This window comes from Egretta garzetta, unplaced genomic scaffold (genome assembly GCF_000687185.1).
Source record: "Egretta garzetta isolate BGI_Z169 unplaced genomic scaffold, ASM68718v1 scaffold9, whole genome shotgun sequence".
Lineage (NCBI taxonomy): Eukaryota > Metazoa > Chordata > Aves > Pelecaniformes > Ardeidae > Egretta > Egretta garzetta.
The window spans coordinates 3,990,610-4,018,581 of NW_009260763.1; the positions used below are offsets into that span (position 1 = coordinate 3,990,610).

The window sequence follows — 27,972 nt, forward strand, 5'->3', positions numbered from 1 at the left end:
GTTGGACTGCATTTTTTTCCACATGGAAAATATCTTACCACAAGGTGATCACTGTATGAACCAGCTCCGTGTCTGACGGGGCACATCTCGCTCAGGGGCTGCTCTACCTCTGACGGAGTCTCAGGACTTTCTATAGCATGCGGGGGACATGGGTCATTCCCAAGGGAAGCCAAAGGGTGCACTGGTGATTCATAACTAAGCCTTTCTTACCCTTACATGCATATCTAATCTCTCCCCTTAACTTACTGAGATGGATGAGTCTTAAGATAACTTTCAACAGGATATCAGTCTCCTTAGGCAACCTCTACAGAAGAAGCACAATAAGTAAGTAAGTAAATAAATAAATAAATAAATAAAACAGGAGATCATTTAGGCACTCTGACTTACCCTTTTCAGAAACCCATCTCCTTCCAATAAATTATTCAGTCAGTATAGGAAGATTCGCCTCCTCAATTACTCCCCTAAGGCCACAGTCCTGTCACTGTGTTTACTGGGACTGCAGGAATATGCTAGCGACAAAAAGTAAACTCAAATGAAAGGAATCAAAGGGAAAACAAGAAAAGGATTATTTGCAGAGCATGCAAAGCTTGCAAACAGTATCCACCATTTTATATTATTAGAAACTTATATTCTCTGCGTTCAGCAGTCACAGCCTCCTGCAGTCCTCATTGCCATTAAAGATTACCACTCCTCAGTCCCTAATGTGCTAATAACAGGGAGAGAGGAGGCGAGGGGGAGAAAAAACAAATGGCAGACATCAGGCAAACGTTGCCTTGAGCATAAGGGAAAATATTTTTAGAAAAGAGAAAAACCATGAAACCATCTTCCACTTTGGGAAGTGCTTTTCTATTAAAGGAACATCAGCATAAGTTATGTGTTAAGGCTAAGAACGCACAACTAAGACATATGGCAATAACATTAAGCAGAGTATTTTTATTGCTTTATTATCTTCTCATACTGGGCAAAAAAAATATAAACCCACAAACTTGCAGCTCTTAAAGCAGTTACACATATGGGAAGAAAAAAGCAAGAAACAAGACTAAAACACTCAGTATCTTTTATCATCTGCTGCCATCTGGAAATAGGTCCATTTTCTACAAGGTCTGAGGATTGTTGGGAGAGCTCTAGGTGAGCAAAACACATGAGAGAAGGGGATTTTTTTCAAAGCTAACTAATACAGTAATTTCACTTCAGTGGATTATTGATCTGTACAACAGAGGCATTTAAAATTCTATCAAAATAAAATATTTCCAGATTTATACTCCTAGGCTTTATTGCATTTCCCCATAAAAGCATATTATTGGAACATGCAGTGAGAGACCCTATTGCAACAAACTTGTACCGACGCAGGAAAAGGCAGGCTTTACCTAGATGGCAAGAGGCTTGCAATCTCTCGCTAGAAGGGAAGAGGCAGCAAGCAGGTACACACAGGCAGAGGGCACAAGAAACAGTGAAGAGTTTGTGGTCTTTGCAATAGCTCTCAGCTTCGTGGGAGCGTAATGCTTGTCAGTGCTCACAGACACCATAACATCAAAAAATCATGGCAAAGGAGACCTGCTGCAGGCATAATGATCTGGCTGGGATGGAGCTCATTTTCTTCACGGTAGCCTGTATGGTGCTGCGTTTCACATTTGTGACCAAAACAACGTTGATAATGCACTGATATTTTAGCTTTTGGTTTCTCATGCTGCTCTCCTAGCAAGTAGGCTGGGAGGGGACACAGCCATGACAGCTCACCCCAACTGGCCCAAGGGATGTTCCCTACCATACAATGCCATGCTCAGCAATAAAACTGGAGGTACTTTCCAGAGCAGCTGTTGCTCACAGACTGGCTGGGAGGTGGTCAATGATTGCCTTTGCATCTCTTGCTTCCCCCCCACCCCCGTTTTCCCTTTCTGTCTAGCTGTTCAGCCAGTTTTCAGTCTACCTCAATCCATGTAGCCCATGCTTCATCAGCTTATCTATGAGGATGTTCTAAGAGAGAGCCTTACTAAAGTCTATATAAACACCCACCATTTCTCCTCACCCACACCACCAATCCTCTCATCATAGAAAGCTATCATGTTGGCTAAACATGATTTCAGCTTCATACATCCGTGCTGACAAGTCCCAAGTGTCCTTTATCCAAACTGAGTTTGAGTTGATAGCTATTTATCCTTAAGACTGAAAAGGATTTTAGTCTTGACAGGCAGCAAAAGCTCTGAAGGAAAGGGCAGAACTGCGAGACATAACCACAACGATGTTTGCTGAGCTCATGGGCAAGATCACTGAGAGGTCAGAGTAAAATTGGTGAGCAAGGCTGAGCAGAACCTGACCTTGAAGTTGAAACAGTGCAGGAAGCTCTTCCAAAGGCAAGCAGGCGGAACAGTGAGAGAATTGTGAGAATTAGGGAAAGGTAGCGTCACAAAGGCCAAACTTCTAAAGCATGAAGGTTTTCTTATAAAATACTTTGGTAAAAAGATTACTTGGAGCTTTTTTTACTGCCACTTCAGGACCCATACAGGAATAAGGTCTATATCTGAAAGGTTTTCTCTGGTTCACAGAAATAGTACTGTTCCGGAGGTTCTTCATGACCACAAAGGGCCTGCCTTGAGTTCATCCCATAATCTTAGGTATACTACTGCTGTTGACATTGGCGGCAAAGCTTCCAATAACTTCATGTTGACTAAAATAATACGGTTTTAAAATGTGGCGACCCCTAGTCAGAAAAGTCCCAAACAATGATCTGTAAGGTCATGGTTAGCTGCCTGACCATGGAAGTCACCACCGCAAATTATGAGCTTAAAAACACAGGTGAGGCAGCCTCTACGACACGCTGAGGATGGGCAGTGGTCAACACAGTGCAGAAAGTGTGATCTGCTACAGGCGGCTGTACTGTTAAACAAGGAAACGCTAGACATATATTATTAAAAGCCATCTTTAATAGAATTTAAAAATAGCTATTGCAAACTTTATTTGAAGAAAAATAAATCAATGACAATTTTCCAAAATCCCGTGAAACAGTCTAGTTCCTTAACATTTGTTTTGTTATTTGAAAAGACAGAAGCAATTTGCATAGCTGGCATGTTAGTTCACCTCTGTTTGCTCAAAACAGCTCATAAAAGCATTCTTTTTCTACCATTTCTGATTTGCTCAAAAGTGGAAATGCGCATGACGATCCTAAACTAGACCAAAGTGTTTATCTGACTATGTCTCAAGGCAGCCAAGAATTGTAGTTCAAATTGCTTAAGGCCTGATATGGAAAAAGAAGAGCTGCAAGAGCCAGCAGCACAGCTAATGTATGGCACATTACACCTGCTTACATGATACTCCCTTTGAGCCACCATTTTTTATATTTTCCTCCTTGTATTACTATCCCACCCAACCTAACAATACTAAACACCAGAACAAAAAAATCAATTCATAATATAACATCATAAGATCTGAGCAAGGCGGATGAAGCTTTTTGGGTAAGAACTACAGAATACAGAAATAAAATGTAGGATTTGAAATTAAAAAGAAAACTTAACACTGCAGTTCTGGTGACTCAAATGTAGCACATAAGCAATTAATGCTCACACACATTTGAAAATAATGAGCTATCCATTAGGAAAAATAATCACCGGTTTGATCTAATACAGCACACTGTCAGACTTTATTGCATAGAATAGCATTAGTGCAATGATATTTCCAAGGGGCACACAAAAATAAAATAAGCTGAGTAAGAAACAACACTGAAGTCAAATATTTTGACTCAAGGAAAAGGAGAATCTAAGAACTCAAAAGACCTGATCAAATAATTGCTGTTGTATTTTATGGATAAATCACTAGTGAGAACATCTAATTTCAAAATCTTCTATGTATTTAGAGGACTAAACACATAAAGATGGGTCACTGCATAAAGATTTACGGCCAAAGAAGAAAGGCTGTAACAAAAATATTATTGGCCATTAGAATTAAAATTGAATACTCTTAGTGTTTGAGATAGAAAAATTATGCCGTTAGGCACCAGTTGCTTTCCAAATCTAATCTTTCCCAAACACCTAACTGTCCGTTTGCAAAATAGAACATCACACATGTTGTTGGTTTGGGTGCTCTGTGAAGATCACCCAAATATGTATGTTTTTAATTGCACATACGTTGCACACTGTAGTAGACTGAAGACTATATAATAGCTATGTATATACATATGCTTTCTACAGGAATCCGCTTAAATCAATTATTGTTAATATTCATACTGACTTCAACAACACATTTGGAGAATTATTGCTAGGATAATATTTTGAAAATTTAATAAACTCAATTTTTGAATCTTTGGTTCAATTTTCAGCAGTATCTTCCAAGGCAAAAGAGAGGCACACAGCTTTGGACCGTGGCTCTTCTGTTTCTCCTGTGCCAGTTTGGCCACTTCCCCTTTTATCATGTGTCATTGATGTGCACAAGCCACAGGCTCCTGCTTGTGAAGTAAATGGAAGCGTGGCACCGGGAACAAAACCAGCCACTGAGCTGGCCCAGCATGCAGACTCCAAGGTGCTGTAAACCCATTAGGCAGCACCCGTTCCCTGTTCTGTACAACACCGTTCAGTATAGGAGGTTTCTAGATGACACACGCAGAGAAACCTGTAGAGGAAACTTTGGCCAAGATCATGGATGACAGCGAAGGTAGAATTTGGGGAGGGAGATACTCTAAAATGCACTATGGTTTTGTTTTACACTCAATCCTAAACAAATGATTATTTCTTACTGACTTAAGAGTGTATTTAATGGCTCTGCATAGACTATGTCCATTGACAGCATGTGGCTGAAAAGGGCATGGGAAGTACCAGAGAATACTTGAATTTCAAACAAAGAGCAACCACACAAAAACGTTCAGGAAATGCAACTTGGAGACTCCATCACAAAATACCTTCTCCTGACTGCTTTTAGCAACATGCCTTAAAGCCCCTTAAAGACCTTGTTCCTAAAGAGTTCCTGAAGATCTTTTGCTAAAAGATTTTCTTAGTAACTGACTGGGAGTATGGCCCCTCTAACATCAAAAACTGACTTTACAGAGCCATGGAAAAAATATATATGATGAGCATTTGCATAAAGATTCCTACGTAACAGTGAGGAAAACAAAGGAAGTCACTATGCCACATAATATTCCCTTTCCTCCATTCCACTCACTGCCAACACACAAGACAAAATTTAACCTCTGCAACTCATTCAAAGCACTGGCCGAAACTGCTTAGTGACCAAAGGCATCCGTGTAGGAAAGTTCAAAGCCACCTAGTGTAAATGTTTGTTTGAAGTCATAGATGTACACTGTTCTTTTAAAATAGCTTAGTAGAGAGGCAGATTTGGATGTCTGTAAAGATAAGCCTGCTGTATAGAAAAGTAGTAAAATAAAAGAGAATGTTTGTCCACTGACTCCGACAATTTCCATGACATGGTGCATTATGACTGATGCTTCTTAGTAGGGTGTGCAAGGCAGCCAAGAGTCATTTAAAAACATGTGTTGTTTGTCTCAAGAACAAATGTAAGGGAATACTAATAAAAGCTGTCCTGTATGAAATCAGGCTGAGCAGTTATAATCCATTTTTCTTGAGGATATTCAGGAAGCTGGGACTGCCTGCAAAATAAAACTCATTTATTCCTACTGCAAAGGAGTAGTTTATCTCTAGTACATCTTGTCTAGGAAATAAGCCTCTTTATCCTACCATTAATCAGGTATCAATGTCCCTCTTAGAAGCTCTACATATAGTAAAAACTGGAAGTATGTGAGCTTTGGGTTCTTGGCATTATAGTAAATGGAGGCAAATGACATGCCAAGGCTGCTGTCCCCAAAGGCAAAAGAAGACCTGCTTTCATAATTCACCCACAGCAAAACACATCCCAATTCAGAATGTGAATGTTTCCCAGATCTTACACTTGGCACAATTCAGTCTGTGCTCCCATACATGGGTAAAGGAAGTGAGATGCAAAGATGTATTTCAGTTTGTATCTTGGTTGCTATTAGCTCTGGACGCATGTTACCAAGGGTATGACTTACAGAGGGTCAGATCCTGCATCCTATTGATTAAGTAGTGCTTTGCATTTCAATAAATATGATATTACTTCATGTGGGTCAGTGAACAGCACAGGCATCATGTTAAGGCACTAATCAACTATTCAAGGGGCTAGATCCAAAGTGCATCAAGGGCAAGTGAAAAGCATGATCTGACTACAAAGAACCAGGCCTAAGCTCTGCCAGAGAGACAGAACAGAACCCCAAGTTTGTGAAAAACATTGCAAATTCTAAATACAGCTAAAATAAATCAAATAACCCTGCTTAATCTAATTTTGCAGTTAAAAGACTATACCTCAGTATCAGAAGGCACTCATTTCAGGAAGCTCGGGCCTCTTCCCATGCTACCATGCACTAATTTCCTTTTTGAACAAAAGTATAGATGAGCATAAAATACAAAAATATATGGCTTAAGCAGTAGCAAAATTTGAATAAAAATTTAAGAGATTGCTCAAGGAAAGTGACTGCCATATGCACACGTACACACTCTAGCTCAAAAAGGTATGAAAGAAAGGGAACCAATAGCCTTAAAAATTCTAACTCTGTTAGTTGGCATGACAGCTATTAACTTCATTTTAGTAACTAGGAATGTTATCAGCTTGGCTTCCTTGTCAAAAAGAAGTAAGCACTAGATATCACAGGCAGTGTTCGCGAAGGATAAATAGGCTGCCAGACAGGGAAGACGTTCATACGCTCACTCAGGAGGGAAAAGCTCCCATGCTCATACATTTCCACATTCATAGAGACCCGAAATTCTCCCCATGTGTAAAGAGCAGGTTTGGGTGTAGAATCGCCTCCTGCTCTTCACCATCCCTCTCCTCCACCCCACTTCAGCAAAGCACTTAAGCATACGAGGATGTGCTCAAAGTTAAGCAAGCATGACGATTGTTTTGCTGGACTGAATGCGCATCCAGCCCACACCTCCTAAAGGCCTCTCCCACAAACCAACAACAGGAGTTGCATGCACAGGTGGCATTCAGGGCCAAGCAGCTGACATGGCACAGAGAGCAGTAAGCAGCTGCTTAGGGTTATGCCACTTAGAATCGTTGACAAGGTGACACCACAAATGCAGGGCATAAATGATGTCCCAGAATGATGTTTCTAGAAGACTTCTGAAAACCAGAAAAGGATCAAAGCAATCTTCATCCTGCTGGCATAAATATGCCAGTGGACAGCAGCATTCTCTCATGGAAAGAGAATTAGGTTTGTTTCTCAATAACCCTGGAAAAATGAAGTCTCAAACATAGACTCCATCTTTGATACATTTACAGTGAAAGCCTTTCAGAGTAACATGCATGAAAACATCCTGAGGCCTTAGTTTCAAATATGATTAGCTTATGAATTGGCAAAAAATCCACCTAGCTCCTCTGTAATAATACAAAAAGACTGAGAATTTTCTGGAGGGTTCAGCAGATTGTGAATGCAGCACTTCTTGGCTCTTGGATTTGCTCTGAAGCCAGCTCCTTTTATTTTTCATATTATTTCCCATGAGAACATACAGCAAAAGTCAGTATTAATGTCAAGTGTCATGTCTGCAGAACAGAACAAAGTGAGCTCTGATACCAAGATCCCAGCACTCTGCTTACCAACACCCTAATGGAGAAGCAGATAGCGTTCCAGAAAAGCATGGTAAACTAACATATGTCCCTAAAAGACAAGCACAACTGAAAGCTGGGATGAAAAGGGAGAGGGAACATGGAGCTAGGTTTGTATTTTCTCAGACTGCTTTCTTCGTTGACTCTGTGCTTCTTCAGAAAATAACTTCAGTATGAAACTAGCACTTGGAAAGTTTTTCCAGCAGACACTTAAAGAAGTTTTCTGGCACAGCCAGAAATTTACCATATGGGCCAGCCCAGCTCTCCCCGAACGCAGCAGGAGTTTGGTCACTGTAATCACTAAAGACAGGCTGGTATCTGAACATAAAATTTTCTTTGGATAACTTATGGAAACCTTAGCTGTGAAGCATAATCTGTTTCCTTTCACAGCACCCAACTGCACAGCAAGTTTACATGAAGGACAAATAGCACAGAGAACAAGGAGGCCAACGAGGAGTGCTGAAGCAAAGCTGGAGAACCATCTCGGAGGCAAAGACTGCAATCACTTTCACAGAAGTCACAAGGGGTTATACTTTGCATTACTTCTGAATTGTAGCTTCTCACTGCTCTTCTCCCTGTTCAGAAAGGGTAGTTAACATCAGTTAATGAACTTCTGAGAACTAACCAACAAATTACCTTCACCAAGAAAGCATTTTTAAAGGATGTACTAAACTCTGATGCAGCCCTCATCATACACTGCAAAATACTTCCCAAAGTGGGCGTTTAAGCCTAGGCATTAATCCTCGTTCTTTTCCCAAAACTTCAGAATGTTCTCAATATATTCAGGCAAATGCCTGGGGAAAGGCACAATTTCATAAGCTCAGTCTCAACTGTTAGACCCAATCTCTTCAGAAACCTCGGTCAAACATTTTACGAGGAACTTTGCTCCTACCTACACAGTAACCCCTATGACGAAGGAACTGGGAAGCTTCACCTGGCAGGTTACATTTAAGAGCTAGGTCTCTCAGAACTGGCACTTTCTCTCTCACTATTATGTTTGGGAGCTTCTGTAATTGCTCACAGAAAAAGCTTTTGCAAAGTTTCATTCCCATAGTGGTTTTGCGGTTTGAAGGTTTTTTCATTCCAATTAGGGACACAGTAATTTCCTTTTTTATTAGTAGTATTTTTTAACTGAAATTACATTTGGTTCCCTTTCAAGCCTTAAGATATGAAAAAAAAAAAAAATATAAGATGTACCTTTACAGGGCATAACGCTTACCCAACAGTGACACTCAACTAGCTCTGAACAAAGTCAGGTGAGAGAAGCAGCGCAGCCATTTGAATGTACTGAGTAGCTGTGTATATTAGTCCTGGCAGACCTCCTTGCTGGCGCTGCTATATTGGCATCCAAAACAGTTCTTCCACCTACACCAGTTGTAGTATCTGCCACATGTTAACTTTTTGATAAATGCCAGAGCATGAGGAATCCTTAGACATTTCCTAGCTCTGAATATGACATGAATCTGACTGCCACCATCACATAAAATATACACCTGCAGTTTGGGTCATCAATGTTGAGAGTGATGGAAAATAATAGATTAAAATAAAAGCACATTCCTGTATGAGATAGGAAGGAGTTACCTCAGAAGAACCCAGAATCATGGCATATGTATATATGTTGACCAATAGTACGTCTGTGCTACATAGAAATAGGAATGGCATCTTGTAAAATAGTATTTGAAGCAATCTTGCTCTTAAAGATATTCTATTGCAGCACTGATTACATCATATAAATTTTAGTCCTTAAGGATAATAATTCATACATTTAAATTAATATTGATTTATTAATTGATAGTTTATAGACACCAGATGTGTTTAAACAGAATAAAACTATTTACACACGTGCATTTATATGTCACTTTTTTACACATGTATTCATTAGCCTATCTAACAGCTTTCTTACAAAAGGCTAGGTCCTGGGCTCTTCTCCTAGTCATTGAAGCACTTGGAAATTCATTTTGGCCATAGATTCTAAGTATTACGTATTTGTCTCAAACTAAAATTGCTCTAATTTGTCAATCCACTAGGACTTAAAACATGCTCTAGGTTAATGGGACAGTTTCTTTACATCTGCTAATTTCCTATTTGAGTTCAAACTTCTGTGATTGAACAAACATTTCAGCCTACATAGAATAAATGTGATCTTCCTGAAGCCAAAGTAGTACACATCATAGCATATTTGGTTGTCTTCTGCCTTGTGCTAAAACAAACCGATGTGAAGAAAATTGTCTATACAACTTTATGTGCCTTATCTCAAACCAAGCCCAAATCCTTAATAATGTTTCAGCTGGCTGGTGTAATGAAAACCTCTCTAATATCTTCTCCAGCAGCTTGTAAGCTTTCTTTGCTTTTCATTTTACCCAAGAGCTTTGTACTTTGCTGCCTTTCTCTAAAACACACTCTATACAAAAAAAAAAAAACCAACACCACAACCCAAACCAAAAAACTCTGAAACTGTTTTTCCCGGGTGCGTCTTATTTACATAACTATAGAATCAAAACACTGGCATTTTCTCCAGTGAAGGACTCTTAAGTTTAAACAAGAAACAGATGAAAAAGCTACTTGAAAGATAATCATTAACTTGTTAGATGAACCACAGTGAAGTTCCTGCTTCATTTTGGTAGTTTTGGGAACACATTGGGCCAGACTGAAGCCAATTTATACCAGCTGACAATTAAGTTATGACAATTCACACCAGCTGAGGAACCGACCCATTAGGACAGTAAACATGTATATGGAAAAACACTACTATTTGTCAGAAAATTTGGCATGTCAATGTCCAAAAGGGCTTCGGTTTAATGAAAAAAGTAAACTTCAGTGCAATGTGGCTTTCTCTTCACTAGAATTTGTCCTATTTCCATTAAAAGAAACTTTCTTTTAAACTTCTGAATCACTAAGATCCATCTGGAATGACTGACACTTACTAGGTTCATAGTAATCCACTACAGTCACCGAAGCATCTTGGATATTTGCCACTTTGAAGTCTCTCACAGCCGGAATATCCACACAAACCTGTGTTTCATTTAGCTAGAAAAACAGAAAAGAAACATCCTGAGAACCCTGGTGATGGTGGTTTCATGGAAGAGGTAAGGACTTCTAGCTCAGCAATAGTCCCCTTAATTTCTAAAGACTTGGAGTCAGGATGCATATAAAGATGCTTATCACATTTTGGCCAAATTACAGACTTCTTGAAATGTCTGCCTTATATGTGATTTTAAGAGGCTTAATCTAGAAACCCCTTACAAATATAACTGAGTTGTACCTACCCAATCAGTCTCACTAAAACCAGTGGAACTATTAATTCAATGTGAATAGCAGATGTCGACTGCCCCAAAGAATACAATCATAATGTCTTTCCAAATTTAAACCAAACAATGGCAGAGTCAAGATTAACATCAGTACAAACACATTTCTTTTTGTTATTTTCAACTTACAGAGTCTAAGTATAGGTTGACTTTTCCATTGTCCTTTTCCATCTTCTTGACTGTATTGTCTAATGGAATGAAATCTGGTGACACGGAGAAACCACTAAGCAAGCCAACCTCCATGAGGACCATACCACTACTGGGAGCTGTGCCAGAACCCAAGTACCTTTTCAAAACACAGAGACACAGAAACTTTTAGTAGAAATACAGTAGTCCACTCTCCAAAGAAACTGATCATTAAATCCCAGCTATGGAAGCAATAATGCTTACAAATACTTAAGAAACAAATGGAACAAAATGCCGACAAGAAAATTTCTTATGATAAAAAGACAATAATTATTCTACTTGATAATTTCAACCACATATGCAAAAGCAGGTTTAGCACTGAGAAAACTACAGTGCATAAGTCAGATGAGAGACTACATTGACATCACTAGGAGCTTTCCACTGGCATCTGTAAGTGCAGGCTTACATCACAAATAGGCAGGAAATACTACAATTAAACACATGTTTCTAAAGTAGTAATTAAGAAACCACTGTAGGAACTCTTGAACTGAAATATACATATTTCCTCTTATGGATGCATTGTTTTGCTTTTATTCCTTTTTGGAGGGCGAGATAAAGGTATGCACCGAAAAAGTCTCCTAAATCTTTTCATATTTCCTTCACAGAGACTGACGGTTCCATTAACAAAGTCATCATGAGATTATTTCTCAAAGCTCCAGTTTGAAAATGCACGGCCATGTTACTCATCCAGTTTTGGAAAAAGAAGATTTAATAAGTTGAGTTCCTTCTTTTTCCCTAAATAATACTTATTATTACATCTTCTTCCAATACGAGAATCAGATGCTGGACTAAAAAGCTTTGCTCTGTTGAGCAAGCCTTACACACTATGGAGCACAACAGAACTATCAAAATATATTTATGGTGTTCTGTGCTACAAGTGATACTTAAATGACCTGCAAAAGACTGTATTGCTTTAAATAAAGTAGGTGGCAGAAGAGGTTTCCCCCCCCTTGGCATAGAAGGTGAATTGTTATAATAGAATATAAGTGTCTCCAATCCTCATTTTGAAGGCCTGAAGTAGTTGAAAATAATTGGATAAAACTATTTCTTTGTAGACCTGGATGGATTAAAAAAGGGGAAGACTTGCTTTCAAAGCAATGCTGTTAAGCCTGGCAGCACAGCTGATTGAACACAGATATGACTTTGAAAGAATCAGAGCACAACTGCTGACTTCAGTTGGCTCATGAGATTAGAAACAAATGAAACCATCTGTTGGATGATGTGCTGTGCCAAAGTAGCTGCTATTGAAAACAAATAACTGAATTGGAACTGGATATAATTATTTCTGCATAATTACCAATAAGAGGGGAGGAAAATACCCAAGCTGTCTAGCCAGCCTGGGATGCTACCAAAATACCAACAGGTAACCAAACCAGCATGGTATTGTTAAGAAGTGAATAAGATAGATCCCTAGAAGTTATGAGGATCTGGCCCTCTTAACAAAGAAGAGAGACAGCTTTGGGGGTGGCTCCTGGTATCACCTCTTCAACTCCATGGTCTCCTAAAAAAGAGAAAAAAATCACCATGCAAGAAGAATGACCAGTAAGAAAAAGAAAGAAGACTTGAAACTTGTACATGAAGGGAACTGACAACCTTTTGAGTTGAATTTTATGTTTCAGCTCTTCAGCAATATGAGATTTGTGTGAGACACTCTTGTAGATGATGCAAAGAGAAGAAAACAACACCAAGCTAGTGTAGGCAGAAAGCATAAACAAGAGAGTGAGTAGAACCATCAGCAATCAGTTTCCCATGCCTGGAAATGGTATTCGAGCAACACGACTGACCAGAGAAGAAACTGGCAGCCCTGGGTATTTGCCTCCCAGACAGCGAGTTAGCTCTTCTGACCAAGAATCAGTTCAATCTGAATGACATATCATCTGCTCCAGTGTCATAAACAATACCCACTTGAGATGACTGTGGCCAATCACTATCAAGCTCGTTGAAAGAAGGTGGAATATTCTGCAGATTAGAGAAAATTGCAAAGCTGCAGCCTCCATTCCCTGACTATGCATACCCACAGCTAGCTAAACTGGTTGATATTTCAGCAGTCTTTCTGTATGTGCCTACTTTGGTTTCTCTACCAGAAAGACACATCATGCTGTAAAGATTATAAATATACCAACTTTAAAGTAATTCCGGAATTTAATATAGATAATGCATATATTATATACAATGTATAGGGGAAAAAAAGAAGAGGATGACTAGTCTATCAAGCCAAGCAACCAGATACAAAGTCTCAGCCTAAAGAACAGAAACACAGACTTACTAGAACTTATACCAGTCCACTTTCCATGATAAGAGTTGATGGATCTTAATGTTCCACATATTCTCCTGGGGCAGTTTCATAATGCCACTAGATTTTCCCCTGTTCTTTGAACACTTTGCAATTAAAACATCATCACCCTAGAGCCTTCACAGAGAGATGGAGTCCTTCCTGTGTGGATTCCTGAGCGAAAGGTCTTATCTAGAAAATCAGAATGCTCAGCCAAGACTTATCCCAGACCTATCATGTAAGCCCTTTACATGTCAGGAGTTTGTGCTGGACTTTAGAAAGTTGTTGACACTTCATAGAAAACTTTAAAAGAGAAAAAGCCCATTCTATTTCAAGAGCTCTCGTGTATTCCAGTGTTCCTGCCCACCATCTGTATCACTGAATTGGTTACCAGAAACACATAAAAACAGGATGCTGGCTTTGTGCCTGCTGGCTATTTCCCAGATTAAATCAATCCTCTCTGTACCAAAATCATACTCACTATAGCCAATTATTTGTATGATGGTGTCACCTAGAGGCTCCATCTCCAGTCACAGGCCCCTTGTGGTAGGCAGAGCATAAAAATAGTTCTAGGCATACGACGTTTAAAGTTTAAATAAATAACAAAAAGAGGATGTGGAGGAAAGGATCAGGTGGTACACTGCAAATCTTGCATTTACAAAGAAGCCATTAGAAGCTATTATAATGTCACAAGAAGAAAACAGTGTTTCTAGAGGAAGTATTCACAAACAGATGAAATCCTAATATACAAAGAATGTAATCATCTCAACACCCTTGTAGGTAACAGAAGGTAAAAACCATTAATATATATAAAGAGATACAATGTCCTATGGGGTTTTCTGTGAAATACGCAGTGCTCTTTAACAACAATAAGAAGTGCATACTGAAGAAACTGTGAGAGAACACACATCTTCATATATTTCTTTTAAATACATGTATAAACATTTTCACAGCAAGTGATAATGAGGCAGCAAAGCAGCCGAAGAAACAATTTGATTTAATGACTGGCTGACCTAGGAATATGCAATATGACTGTTCAATGTCACCCATTCTCATCTGATCCAAATTCCATCCACGTAACATCTGGTGACTGTTCTGTGGTCTCTGAGATGATGCTTCAGCAGTCTCAGCTCAGTTCTAAGTAGGTGTTTACTGAACAAGAAACATCATCCCAGATGCACCCGCCCTCCTCCCTTATTCAGCAGAAATAACAGAATTAGACTGGCCGGAAAACTCATCACCTCTTTCAACTCTAGAATTATGCTTACATTATATTATATTACCAAATTCATAACCATAAGACATATCGGTAAATGAAAGACCACAGAGATAGTTGCACAATAAGACAAAACCCCCGCTGAATTTATCATTATGTAAACACAGATTCTGACTCCTGCCAGAATTGTTCCAAGCAAAGTTTATTAATAGAGATGACCAAAGAATGACTACTTCTATTTCTATATGGTGTTTTCAGCACTTCAAAACTTCCTTCTCTTTTTACAAAAAAAGAGATCAAAAGCAAAGCATTCTGTTCACAAAAAGTAAGAGTAATGGGCAGTTGTCACAGTCTGTTACTATAAGTTAGAATGTGAAAGATATTGGTTCAATTTTCAAGACCACCCACAGTTCTCCATATAGCTAAGAAGCACTTGCACCAAACAAGCCTTTGAGCTTTTCCTTGTATTTCACACAACCTCTTCCGTATGCCTCTAACATTTAGGGTACCACTGTGTTTATGCATAGCAGTAAAAAAATATGACCTGGCCAGCAACAATTTTGCACAAAAGATCTATCACTATGTTCATTGACTTAAGAATTGCTTCTTAGTTTAACTACTGCTCTTTTTACAAAGTAATTATTTTATTCTCTTACGTTATATGTTTATACCCCATACATTAGTAAATCCATACAAAGGGATAACTTAGCTCATTTTAAATAATTTAAAAGCTGTATAAACAAAGAGGTGTATGAGATGCTCCAACTGAATTACCTACCTTGTGCACACATTCAAGGTCAAATGGTTTTTATCATCTTTGTTATCCTTTACATCAACATTCAAGTCAAAGGCTTCTTGTTTTTGGACAGATCTGAGCCTGTGATCAGTGTGTTTTGTGTTGTAAATCACATTGAGCTGTGGATTGCAAGTAGAGACATTAGATGACATATGTAAAGGAAACCTGCAGGGTTAAAACACTACGTTTGCAACAGTATAACGCCAGACGAGTGCTCACATGAGACAGGATACATGGTCTTGCACACATGAGATTCACAGGAATTTTCCAAAAGAAATATCCTTTGTGAACACTTTCTAATGCAGCAGAACCAATGCAATTAGCAGGACGCAATTGAGGCAAGCGCAAGGGAGCTCTAGGACAACCAGCAATTTTCTCCCTTGTTGTCTGCTGGTTTATAACATGTGCAGCTACTTCCTGACAGCCTGAAATGGGATGAACAAAGGCAAACTTCAGAGCTCGACACCCACTGGGTTAAAAGAGACAGGCTGCATATGGAAGCAGAGCAGGAGCTAATACATAGCATATGTACAGAATTTGTCTTCAGTCTTCATGTCACAGCATACATACACTCAAAACAAATGACAAATAGCATTTTACTCCACACTCAGAGCAACACAGTTTTCTTGCAGTTAAGTAAGTAGTTCCATCATCTCGTTCACCTGTGCAAAGACAAAGCTACAGTCTTTGGTCTGCCTCAAGGACAAAGCTCTCACCCTTTCTGCTCAGCAACTGCCAGGCTCTGATAAGTGAGCCAAGTGAGGAAGTATGACAGGATGTCCAGTGGGGGACAGTAACATATGAAATAAGCCCATCTGTTAGGCACTGTTTGACAAGTTTACAATCCTTCTAGTGTAGACGTCTATAAGATGCTTGAAACAGTGGTAGAAGAGTAGTGAAACCAGAAGCCCTTAAAAGAGGTCTGAATAATTAGGAGATAGCCTGATTGTCTCAATATCCTATAAAATTACCAATGCCAACAGCCAAAGCAGAAATGCCGGAGCTGGAATTGAGCAACCAATGAGTACTCTCACTTTATCAGCCATGACAGTAAAAAACCACACTGCACTGCCTACAGAATTGAACCTGATGAAGTAAAGAAACAGCTGAATCACAATGTGCAGTGTTTCTTTAACACTGCCTTGGTACCAGACTGGAGGATGTCAAATGTGACAGCAATTTTTAGAAGAGTACTGGGGGTCCAGAGAACTGTGGATATCAAGTAAACTCAGTATCTGGACCAGAAAGGGAACTATAACAAAGAGTCAAATTAGTGGACAAATGAGTAAATATGACATGTTGGATAATAGGCTGTTGCTATAAACCCACCAGCTACCTGAATCATATGAAAAAACATGGACAACACAGCTGTCTAGGATAAGCTACCTGGATGTTACATTGGCATGTAGCTGGTTAGGAAGATAACTAGCCAAAGGTACCAGAACAAAAGAAGCTGCCAAGGGACAAAGAGCTGTTAAAAGACAGGAATAAAGGGTAGGATATGAAAGGAGTGGGGTCCTAAAGGAATCTGGGTGGCCACCGTTAAACACATCAGTAATGATTTAGAAAACAAGGTGAATCCTGATGTGATAGTTTTCTGATTATACCAATTTATTTGAGGTAGCAAAGACTAGGTTTACTGCAAAGAGTTGCAGAATGAAAGAATTTTTATGTACATAATAATAGGTTTTGAACTGAGTACTACCGGATCTGTTTACCATTTAAGAAACAGTAAAATAGATGAAAATTCAGCCATAAACAGGTAAGTTGGAAGAAGGTCTACATAATAATGACCTGCACGGGAAAGATTAATAGGAAACAAGTTTTACATGCAACACAAGATTAAATTGTGAAATTCCTTCTCCCAAGATGTTGCAGATACTAAACTGTACAAGCGTTCAAGGGCAAAATAGACAACTTCATGGAGTCAAAATTTTCTAAGCCCACAGAAACTAACTCCAGCTGAAGGTCTCGAATAATACACAGTAAGAGGTGAAAGACAGACATCTCTGGCGGCTGTGGAAAACAGAACACCAGGCTAGACTGAGCTTTGCTCTGACCCAACACAGTCCCTCTTATGCCTTCTCTCCAAATACAAGAACTAGGAGAGCAGATTCAAGAGGAGAAAGAGGTAGTGCTTCTTCATTAAATACACCATTAGCTGCAGAACTAGAATTAGAAATATTTTTGAAGTCACATATTTACGGAAGAAAAAAAAAAATCTATCAAGGAAATATCTACCAAGCCAGAGAGGGCATGCAGAGGCGGCCTGTGGACTGGAAAGGCCCTGTGTTGCAAATTGGTGAAGGGCAAGGAGGTATACCAGTGAGCTATTACTTCATGCTTGCCCTGTTCTAGTAGCCTTCATTGGTCATCCTCTCTCTACTGGCCACCATGGGATACAGGAAAATGAACTATAACAGTTGTCCCGGCACATCTGCTCTAGCATACTTGTGAACTTATACCAAATAAAAGTCACCAAAAATGAAATTTAACTCTGAGAAAACATTCTAAGGTACTTCAGACTGATTAACACCTGATGCAGTGTTGACAGTAACTGCAGCATCCCTTTGCTGTGGCACAAATGGGCACCACCTCTGACAGAGGACAACAGAATGGGTTGCTGACTCAGCACTTCAGCATGATGAATCAGAAAGCTCAACTTTCAAAACCCCAGAATGACAAAATCAAATACAAGAAACTAAGAAAATATTACTATCAAAGAATAGTTGACATTATTTGGCAAAATAGTGATTTTCACCAACAACAGAACAGTAAGTTTGCATACAGTTTTCACATACAAACTAACAATGGAGTTATTAATTCTTCTGGAAAATCAGAGTCCCTTTACAACAGTTTCTGGCAGCAAATGGAAAACTGCCAGTCCAAATTTAAAGGCATGACAGGAGGTTGTCCATGATATAGGTTAGCAGTCAGTTATAAGCTAGCAAGTCTGTGCAAACAGTCTTTAGTTTTTGATTTTTGCTTTTGCTGCTACATCTCATACTCCTTGATATGAAAGCTATGCTCTTTCTTTCTATCTACACACACATGATTGCCATTGCCCTGCCCTGCATTGCTGAATTTAGCATGCTGTGTAAGTACAAAGCCAATTCTGTACAAGCACTCAGGACAACTGTGGTGCAATAGTAAAGATTTATCCTGTACAACTGCTCCGCAGGAGAAGGCAGTACCAAGGACAAAGCCAATCTAGAAAGCCTGCCAGTTAAAGGCATGCAGAAAGTTTGGTAAAGACAAGCTGGCGGTGCCTCAACAACCTGTCATCACAGAAACAAAGCTGTTTTAACTTTTGCCAGAAAAAACTAATGAATGGGAATTTACTGCCAATGCAGGATGTCTGAAACCACATACTGAACAGGTCAATCAGCTAGTATTTTCATGGAATAAGTTATCGCTGTTACAGTCTGACTTTCCTTTCCTGATTTCTCATGACAATGAAGGAAAAATCTTTTTCACAACACAGAGTTTAATTAAAGCCTCCTTCTTTATACACTTTTACTTTGGGGACAGAAGGCCAACACAGAAAGTAGCATTAAATCAACAAAATGAGCAACTGCATTTCTTCTTAACACTTTTAAGGCCATTATACGGAAACTAGCATTAAATCAACAAAACAAGCAACTGCATTTCTTCTTAACTCTTTTAAGAAGTAGCTGCCAAAGCTAAAGGCAGAACTGGTCCAGTCTTGTCATACTGCAATCAGTTCTGGTGAGAGGCCCAAGAAGAGAAAACTAAAAGCTAATCCTCTGCATGAGATGCTTGTAACAGTATCTGACCCAATCAAGTGAACTACATTTCAAAAAAGCACGACTCTTTTATAACACCCTGATCAATGTATTTCCCTATCCTTTTTGTTCTTCAACTAGCAGTACAAATCTGCTCGATTGAGGGCATGAATTCAATGAAATAGTCTCCAATATTCTTCTGTCCCTTTCCAACTACTTAGTATCCACTCAAACTGTAATGGAGCAGTATGTGTGCATTCCACAGTGTACCTTTTTCAGTACCATCACACTGAATAACATTCAGTCCCTCACCTAAGTCTAGTAAAAAACATGCTGAGTGAAAAAAACGGGCAGTGCATTTCAGTAACAACTAACAGGCAATTCTCATTTTTTTCCTCACTCCCCTTCTACATGTGACCGGGAGATCAAGGAGATCTTGTTCACCTATCCACTTTGCCCATACTCATCCCCTTTGACCCTGCCCACCCTCCCCTCATTGCTAGTCCTGGATTTCAGTGGCATTCTCCTTCCTTCCAGAAAGCACAGGCCATGCCAAATTTTTGAGGCATTTGCCAAGCCCAGTTCACAGTGGTTCCAGACACCAAGAGAGTTGTTTCTTCCAAGACTTCCAGCAGGCCACCTAGGGAAGATCGCTTCTTCGACTCCCTTCTCTAAGATAGTGCCTTTCACATACCCTAACCCTCCAATCCTCATCTCTTTCCTCTTGCAGAGTCAGTGTTTTAGGTCGTCCATAGTATGTGTCCACATAATGAAGGGATGAGCAAGGAGACTTTGTTGACAGCAGGACCACAAAGCTACGAGTAGATGTCTGCTTTTGCAATTATACCATCCAAAATAAATACGTTTTATGAGATCCTGCAGGGTCAAGACTGAATGCACTGCCAACTCGCACAAACAGACAGAGAGATTTCACAAAAAAAAAGGTGGTGGTTTTTTTTTTTTTCTAAGAATCCATTCTGTTGGGAAAGCAGCATTTTCCATTAATGGACCAAATTTTGTGTTTTGTGATATTTAAATGAATTACTGTTTTGACATGCTACATTTGGCCAGAAAGTCAAATCCCATAACAGTGAATCTCACCACTGTACTTTGGCGGGCCTAAGACAATGAAACCCAGCTGAAGAAATGTGATCGCAATGTCATATGCTATCTGATTCATTAAATGCGACCCAGATCTAGCTTATGTCTGGGAAAAAGAGAAATCTCATTCAAATGGCATCAGTGCTCTTTCTCTTAGAATACCAGACCTGCCAAAGGAAGCAGAAGGAAATAATTGATCCCAGCAAATTTTGGAGAAGCTACTCCAGTGTGTTAAGTACAATATTTTGAATCAAGTCACAGCATCTCCGACTCAAAGCTGCAGGAAAAAAAGGCAACAGCACAGTGACCTAAATGAAGAAGATAACCTGGCATTGGTTCCTGAACACCAGCTATTTGGGAGCACATTTGCAGGTTCATACAACAAACCAGGAACTTAAACCATGGTGCTATACACCCCCAAGGAGCCCTCTGACCACAAAGTCAACTACTGGCTATTCTGGGTGGAAGACTTCTGCTCAGTCTTCACCAGACATGCTGGTTTGGATGTGAAATTTTCCTGCTGGCAAAAACATAATTGGAACCAATGTGTTTCCACCAAAGGCATTCATTTCAACAAATCAGCATCTTGCAGCAAGAAACAATTTGCTGAAAAGTTTTTGATCAGCTCGCCTGACAAATTAGTTGACTTAATATGAGGGCGTATTTCTCAACAATGATTAAGGTTAAATAGTCTTAACTGTTCTGGAGCCCCACTTTGTTACATTCCACATGCACACACACACTGAAACCACAGATGTGTGAACAATTATCCTCTGAAACTTTTGAACTTTACTGCTGTAAACTTCATTTGCACTTCTGGGAATTAATAAACATGGGTCATGATTTATGGCACCGTGGGTTTTGCAGAGTGGTACTGAATAAATGAGGTGTATCTCTAGCTGCTGTTCACTGCTGATAGGCAGCTGTGAAGGTTTCTCTGTAAAGGTCTTTTATCCAAAAGCATATTTACCAACCATCACCATGCTTTTTTGTTTCCCAGATGCATAAGAACACTGAAGTAAAGGTCAGGCTGGAAGGAACTTGCGATGGAATCTGACCTGGCGTAAAACTCCGAGACCATTAAAGGCAGCCTAAGTTCAGTTTTCTCAAATACGGCTAGAAGGAGCCTAGTAGGAACTCACTCTGGTTTTGCGATACACTCAGCAATCATAACTTTATCTACATACTTCCAGTAAAATGAGTCTCTCATGCTTAGAGACTAATATTTCTGTATTATCCATAGCTTTTCAAAGGTCTTCTCTTTCACTGTGTGGTTTTTAAGCCACTATCACAGACAGGACAGCAGGGAAGACAGACCCATTAGTGGCCATATCAAATCAGATCCAAAACTGTCGTCTTCTCATATGCTACTTCTCATAGGGTTAGGGAAAATCTTGGAGGCAGAATTTCTTCAGAACATAATCTCTGTTATGGGGGAAGAGCATGCAGCTGAAAAGCATAAAAAAGCTATTTATGGTCTGCTAGCTCTTAATACAGTATCCACTGATCCCAGCTTAATTTGTTTATATGTAAGTAAAGGTGTTTGAATTTATACTACCAAAACGCAGTCTTCCGCAGGATGGGATCACTATACCTCCTTCCACTCTTTGCCATGCCCCCGCCTTTGGCTGATTCCAAGCATCTATTACTGTTGGCAGTTTGCAGGATCTTTTGACTCTGTCATGCTATTTCAGAACAATGTAAAAATTGCTGGAGAACCTGGCCATCATACTCTTTTCTTTTTAGCTTTTGCACTATTGTTGTATTCTCTGCAGTAAGAGGAAAACAACTCTAATAACTAGCAGTGTAATCTTGTTCTGTACTGGTCTGTGTCTTACCACAGCTCACCACAGGTTCGTGCCTGGGCCACGTGACTTTTTTACTCTGACCTTTGTGCCTGTCAATGTACCACTGCAGTCCTTTGTCCTGCAAATGGACACTGCATTTCTGCAAGAGGACAGGGCTGCTCTGATATGGCCCTGGCCCACAGAAGTGCCCCCAAAACTGTCAGGCATTCAGTAGGACTTAAAAGACCAGGTCATTGGACATAAACAATTCTGTGCATATGTCCACTCACACAATATTTCGTTCACAGCATTCTTCAGTTAGTAGACTGCTTTGGTACCGATTTAAGACATTTCAGAGGATTGTTCTTATTAACATGTTTTATAAAGCTTCCAAAATATACCTTGCTTATAGAGAGCATATCTTTCTTTAGCAAGAATAACTGCATTGTGTACCTGAAAGACAGCAAATCCCGTTCCCTTCGCTGCCACTGCAATTGTCATTGGTTGTGCAGGTGCAATCTGAAAGAAAGATGAGTAGAACAGTATTTTCAAAGTACTTTCTGTCAGCAGACTTTACGGAAGTATTCCTCGCTTTCTACAGTACCTCCTTGGTCTGAAGCAGAAAACGGTTTTGAGTATCAATTGAAAATGTTTCTGGTGTTTCCAAAGAAGGTCCTGTAACTGTTACATCCATTTCTGGTTTGCTTACAGTAGAGAGAGTTGCGAATAGACTCAAGGCTTGCAGGGCCACCACTGTGTCCTGTTGAGAGAAACAAAACCTTCTGTATTAAACCGAAGAAGCCTGCACATGGGTATAGGCCATGCCTTGGGGGAGCTCGTGGTCCCCGCGTTGTCCCATTTGTTGATTATGCCAGAGTCTTGATGCAGCCACCTCCACATCTCCATTGGGTTTTCCACTGGTATGAAGGATCCCAGCACAGAAGAGGGACGGCAACACAGGACAAGTTAGCTACTGTGACATGCAGTGGAGAATGAGGTGGGAGCCAGCTACGGTAGTTTCCCTCTTGTGCAAGGTATGTGGAAGACCTGACACACCAATAGACACAACAGTCGGAATCCCACACCAGACAATGAAGAGAAAGCCAGTGAGGAAAGTTATGATACTGCTACTTTCTAGATTCGTTTAGTGACTATGCATTAAATATCCAGTACTGCAGTGGAGTTATTCAGGGTATCTTGACCACCGAAGCAAAAGCTATAGGTCTGAAAAACGATTAATGTTTGTTAAAAAAAAAGCCTGAAATGAGTATTTATCAGAACCTGGCAACAGTTTCAAAGGGGTTCAGCCCAGGTTTTATACTCTATATTTGATCAAAAGGTTTTGTGAAATTGTGTAACCACTGCAGAATATGCTTATAAACACATTTCCATATATATATCTAAAATTCTCTTTTGTTTATCTTTGTGCATGATTGCAGGCTTAGCTCTCCTGGTTTTGAACACAAGAGGCAGTTTTTGAACATTTGGTCCGGCACAGTTTAGTGAATGAGAATTTTAACATCCACTGTTTTCTGGAAAAAAATACAGTAATCAATTATATGTCTCTAATGCTTCTCATGGCTTTTTGCTCTTTGTGTAGTTCATTTTGCACCTATTGTTAACCAGTGACAGTGAAGGAATTGGCCTTGCAGGCTCGGCATACAGTGGTGTTTTATTTGTTCACTTCTAGCAACAAAATTCTGATATAACAGAAGCTCATTAACCACGACATGGTGACTGTGCCATGCACAGTGCTGCCTGTTCACTCTAAATGATTAGAAACCACTCTCCTTCCCGTGCCTGAGATGACTTGCTTCACTGATTAAAATCCAGAAAGATCAGCTGATGAGAAACAATGTGCTTAACGTGGTGCAACAGAATAGATGCGACTAATGGGCTACAGGAAGATTTAATGGTCTGGAGCAAGTGGCAGACTTTTTCAATAGGAGGCCAAGAAAGAGCATCTTCAGTTACTCCTTTGCAGAAGACAGTGACAAAGCATCTGAACGACCCTGCCCTTACTCCAACTCCTCATCTGTCAGTTTCTGATGAAGATCAATGGCTTGGAAGCCCAAACTTACAAAACTTCTTTCACGCTGAAGTGAATGAAACTATAGCGACCTATCATGTCTATATATCTGATCTATCTTATAGACCTAAGGAGCTGTAAGATCTTGTTGGAGAATCTGACTGTAAACATCTGAAAGCAGAAATACGCGTGTCCTTATCTAAGTTGTGGAAACCAAGGAATACCTGGAAGAGCCTTTTCCAAGTCCTTACAATTACATTTCTCATGTTTACCTTCCTGGTGCTAAATTGAGACAGGGTTCAAGATGTCTAGAAATGCTGTCTGCCATTGCTGAAGGCCACGTCACAGCTCTTCTATGCCCTGGGCTCAAATGACTCTCAAAAGCACAAGTGAAAAACAAGAGGGCAAAGAACCACCTACAGAGAAGATAAACATGCCTCTGGGCATGCTCTATAGCAGAAGGCATGCCCAAGGCTTTTCACCAGGGAACATTCACAGCTGCAGCAGGAGGTGCATGGCTCAGTATGACAATGCTGCATCCAACACATGACCTGAAAGGTTAGGGAATACCTTCTCAACCCAGGCTCATAGGCCTCTCTTGCCCAGCAACACAAGCTTTGCAGAATTTTCTATTCTTCCCCACCATTTAAATCTACATTCATATATATGCTATTTTTTGTATGGATTGTTTTCTTGTGTATATGAGATACGTACATTTTATGCTCAAACTTAAAAAGCATTATAAAGCAAAATATACTGACTGCAAATTCATAGTAAGCTATACCACATATATAAACTGCAGTGAGTTATCATACCCTAACTTACAACTTACTCATGCAACTGATTACTTGCCTACTTATTGTTTAACAATATATTAAGTTTCCAATGTAATAAACCCAGGGAAGAAAACACTCCAAATATTTTTTTTAAAGCAATCTTAGAAGTTAACAAAAAGCATGGGGTCATTTCCACAAATTAAAAAAGGCATCCAGAGATATATTGGAGTAATTTTGAAATCAAAATAGTTTAGAATATGGAAGGAAAAAAGGATTAAATCCATTTCTTAACTTCACCCGCAGGAGTAAATGCTGTACTGCTGGATTTTCAAACTTCAAGTAAAAATGGTTTCTAGAGAATAGAGGAAAGCTTCTTCAACTCATTTAGTGCTTCAGTCAGCCTCTTCAAATAATAATCAAGAATTAACACATTAGAAAAATACTAGAACCTCAGGGGAACCAGGCTGGCTTAAATTGCATTTTATTTAGTAGAACTAATTTCTCTCAGATTAATACCAACAAACATGTGAAAATAATGAAGGATAGTCAGTACAGCTTGGTACCAAGCAGTATGATGAAATGTGGCCAGCATTTGTAATTAATTTAAAAGCTAGTTTAAATTAATGCAATTCAAAGTGCTATATAAATTTTCTGGATTCCAGAACAGCTTACAAGATGTGGTTTCAATAACATGGAAACCTCCTGGAGATAATGTAGATCTTCCAAATTTCATGGTCCACCAAAAATCTACGTAATAATGAGGACAAAGTACATTATTAACTTAAGACCAACTGCCAACAGAGGCACTAGGTTAGACTGTATCTTTAAAGCCTACTCCCCCTTCTTATCTTAGTCAACTGCCTTTCAGGAGTTTGAGGACCCACATATGGAAAGAATAGAAAGATGTTTCTCTCCTTGGAAAGAAAGTAAGCACAGATATTTATCACACTTGCTTGGAAAATCTGATTAATTATTTTTCTATGAGAATCACTTCTTCTTAATTTAAGATCTTTTGTTATTAGTATTTTATATAATCAAGGTGACCTTCTAATTCTGTTTTTTATTACACTTGCCAAAATACTAAAACCGGTAGTCCAGGTTTAAGACGCCAGTATCACAAAGAATGTAAGTCTGCATGTAACCAAGGCTGTTAGAGGAAAACAAAATTCAGCAATTCGTATGTAAAAAATAAATTATACCCTTTTTCTTTTTTTAAATATACAGTGCTCCTTTAGAAATTAGAACACAGCCCCTTGAGACAACATATTACCTGAGTAGATGAAAATCCCCCAAGGTGATTTCTTTGCTGACTTAACCATTTCATAACAGGGATCCCCTCTGCTAATCTGTCTTGATGTAAGTGTGAGAGCAGAGCATATGCTGCCAGTTCAATATCGATGGACCGTGGCTGCCATGAATCAGAAATTTCAGAAGCAGGTGTTACCCAGAAACGAAATTCTCCTGCAAGAAGAACCAATAATATCCTCAGATCCACAGACTGGAGTCTTTGGATTTCTGGGAAAGACTTAAGGGAATCATCCTATTTAACACTTCCACACAGGATCTAGCAAGGTTCTTTAAAACTGTGTTAATATTTAGGCATGTGTCCCATAAAGGACTGACTTAAGCACTTCCTCAGCCATGGCTGATGTAGATACAAAAAAAGCTGGAGTCCAAATAGTCACTCCCATTGATTTCAGTGACCTTTACATCGATCCTTTTCTTGTCAGCCTGAAGTGTTCAGGTAAAGGAATCCTTGTGGAAAGGCTACCTTGTTGCTGGGGTGCTCCTTCCTCTTTGGGACTAGAGAAGGCACCTCAGGCAGCATGGCTGCTAACTGGGCTCATTCTTGAGTGAACCTTTCCAAAAAAGTAACTTCCTCCCTTTCCAAAAGTGACTGTCCCAAAGGCCTATCTCAGTAAACACAGAGTGACACCTAAGAGGCTCCATTTCCGGGCTAGAACATGAATTCCTTTGGATTTTTCAAGAGGACAGTTACTATTTTGAACCAAAACCTTCCACTTCTTATACTCCATATGGTCTGTTCTTCCCCCAAAACAGGCAACAAAATTCAGTTGTTCTGAACTTGGAAGTTAAACATGATGATATGATGGATCCCTACAGAAAATGCAACACACCTCTATATTGTCTTACAGAAAGTCCAATCCTTCAACTCTTCACTCTGCTACTGATTTTAACTAATTGCCCTCCCAAGCCCTCTTGATCTATCTGAACTACTTTGGAATAGCTAACCCCATCCATCTCTCTTTAACCAGGCTGCCCTTACAACTGCACATAGTAACATGGAAAAACTGTCAAGTAATGTTCTTCAACAGCACCACAGTGCTCCCATCAAGAACACAGTAACTGAGACTAAAGGCTTAGCTTTGTGGTGAGGTGTCGTTCATTTATGGACACTTCTCATTAAGACTGTCTTGGAAGTTCTTAGCTTATTCTCTATATCATACTCAAAACATCTGGATTCACAAGAAGGGTTCTCAATCTCTAATTCTATATGCAACTGTAGATATATGATAGGTATTTTTAAATTTAACAAAAATCCATCTATACAACTGTATAAGATAGTTGTGCAATACCTTGGTGTTCTGCCCTCTGGTTCAGTATATTCAGTGCTTCCTTTGCTTTTGGACTTTTTGCCCAAGACAATGCGTATGTCACAAGTGCCAAAGTATAATTATCCGAAATGCCTTCTTCTAATTTATCTTCTAGGAAGTTTGTAGCACTCTTGATGACATAAACATGCTGGAAATGAAGATCATATTGAAGAATGTACAGTGAATAAAATATAGAGAGTTATATTACAATTTAAAAGAAAAATTTGTACATAAACCAAAACATTACTACCACCAAATAACAACCAAGAAATACTAAAAATCTTTTTCAGAGTCACAGGCACGAACCTCAAAGGCAAACTTTTGATCTGGCACTGTCTTTTATGAACGTGAGTAATCTCAATGAAATCGACTGGAATGACTTAATATCTACAAGGATATTTCCCCCCATAAATTTCTTTGCAAGTTCTTGGACTAAAGCCACAACAATATTCTTGCTAAAAGCAACGGCCTTTAGATTTTGCAAAGGCACAAAAATTGAAGGGCCTAACAGCACAACTTTGTA

At 39.4% G+C, this 27,972-nt stretch overlaps 1 protein-coding gene across 1 annotated transcript in view; it reads right to left on the minus strand.

Annotated features, from left to right (window-relative positions):
* Nucleotides 1-8,004: 8,004 nt before the first annotated feature.
* CD109 (CD109 molecule) overlaps nucleotides 8,005-27,972 on the minus strand; it is a 96,203-nt gene continuing 76,235 nt past the window's right edge. The window contains 8 exon segments of the mRNA XM_035901500.1: nucleotides 8,005-8,195; nucleotides 10,545-10,647; nucleotides 11,055-11,211; nucleotides 15,378-15,514; nucleotides 22,483-22,548; nucleotides 22,634-22,789; nucleotides 26,105-26,295; nucleotides 27,432-27,597. Of these exon segments, the coding sequence (XP_035757393.1) occupies nucleotides 8,005-8,195; nucleotides 10,545-10,647; nucleotides 11,055-11,211; nucleotides 15,378-15,514; nucleotides 22,483-22,548; nucleotides 22,634-22,789; nucleotides 26,105-26,295; nucleotides 27,432-27,597 (1,167 nt within the window).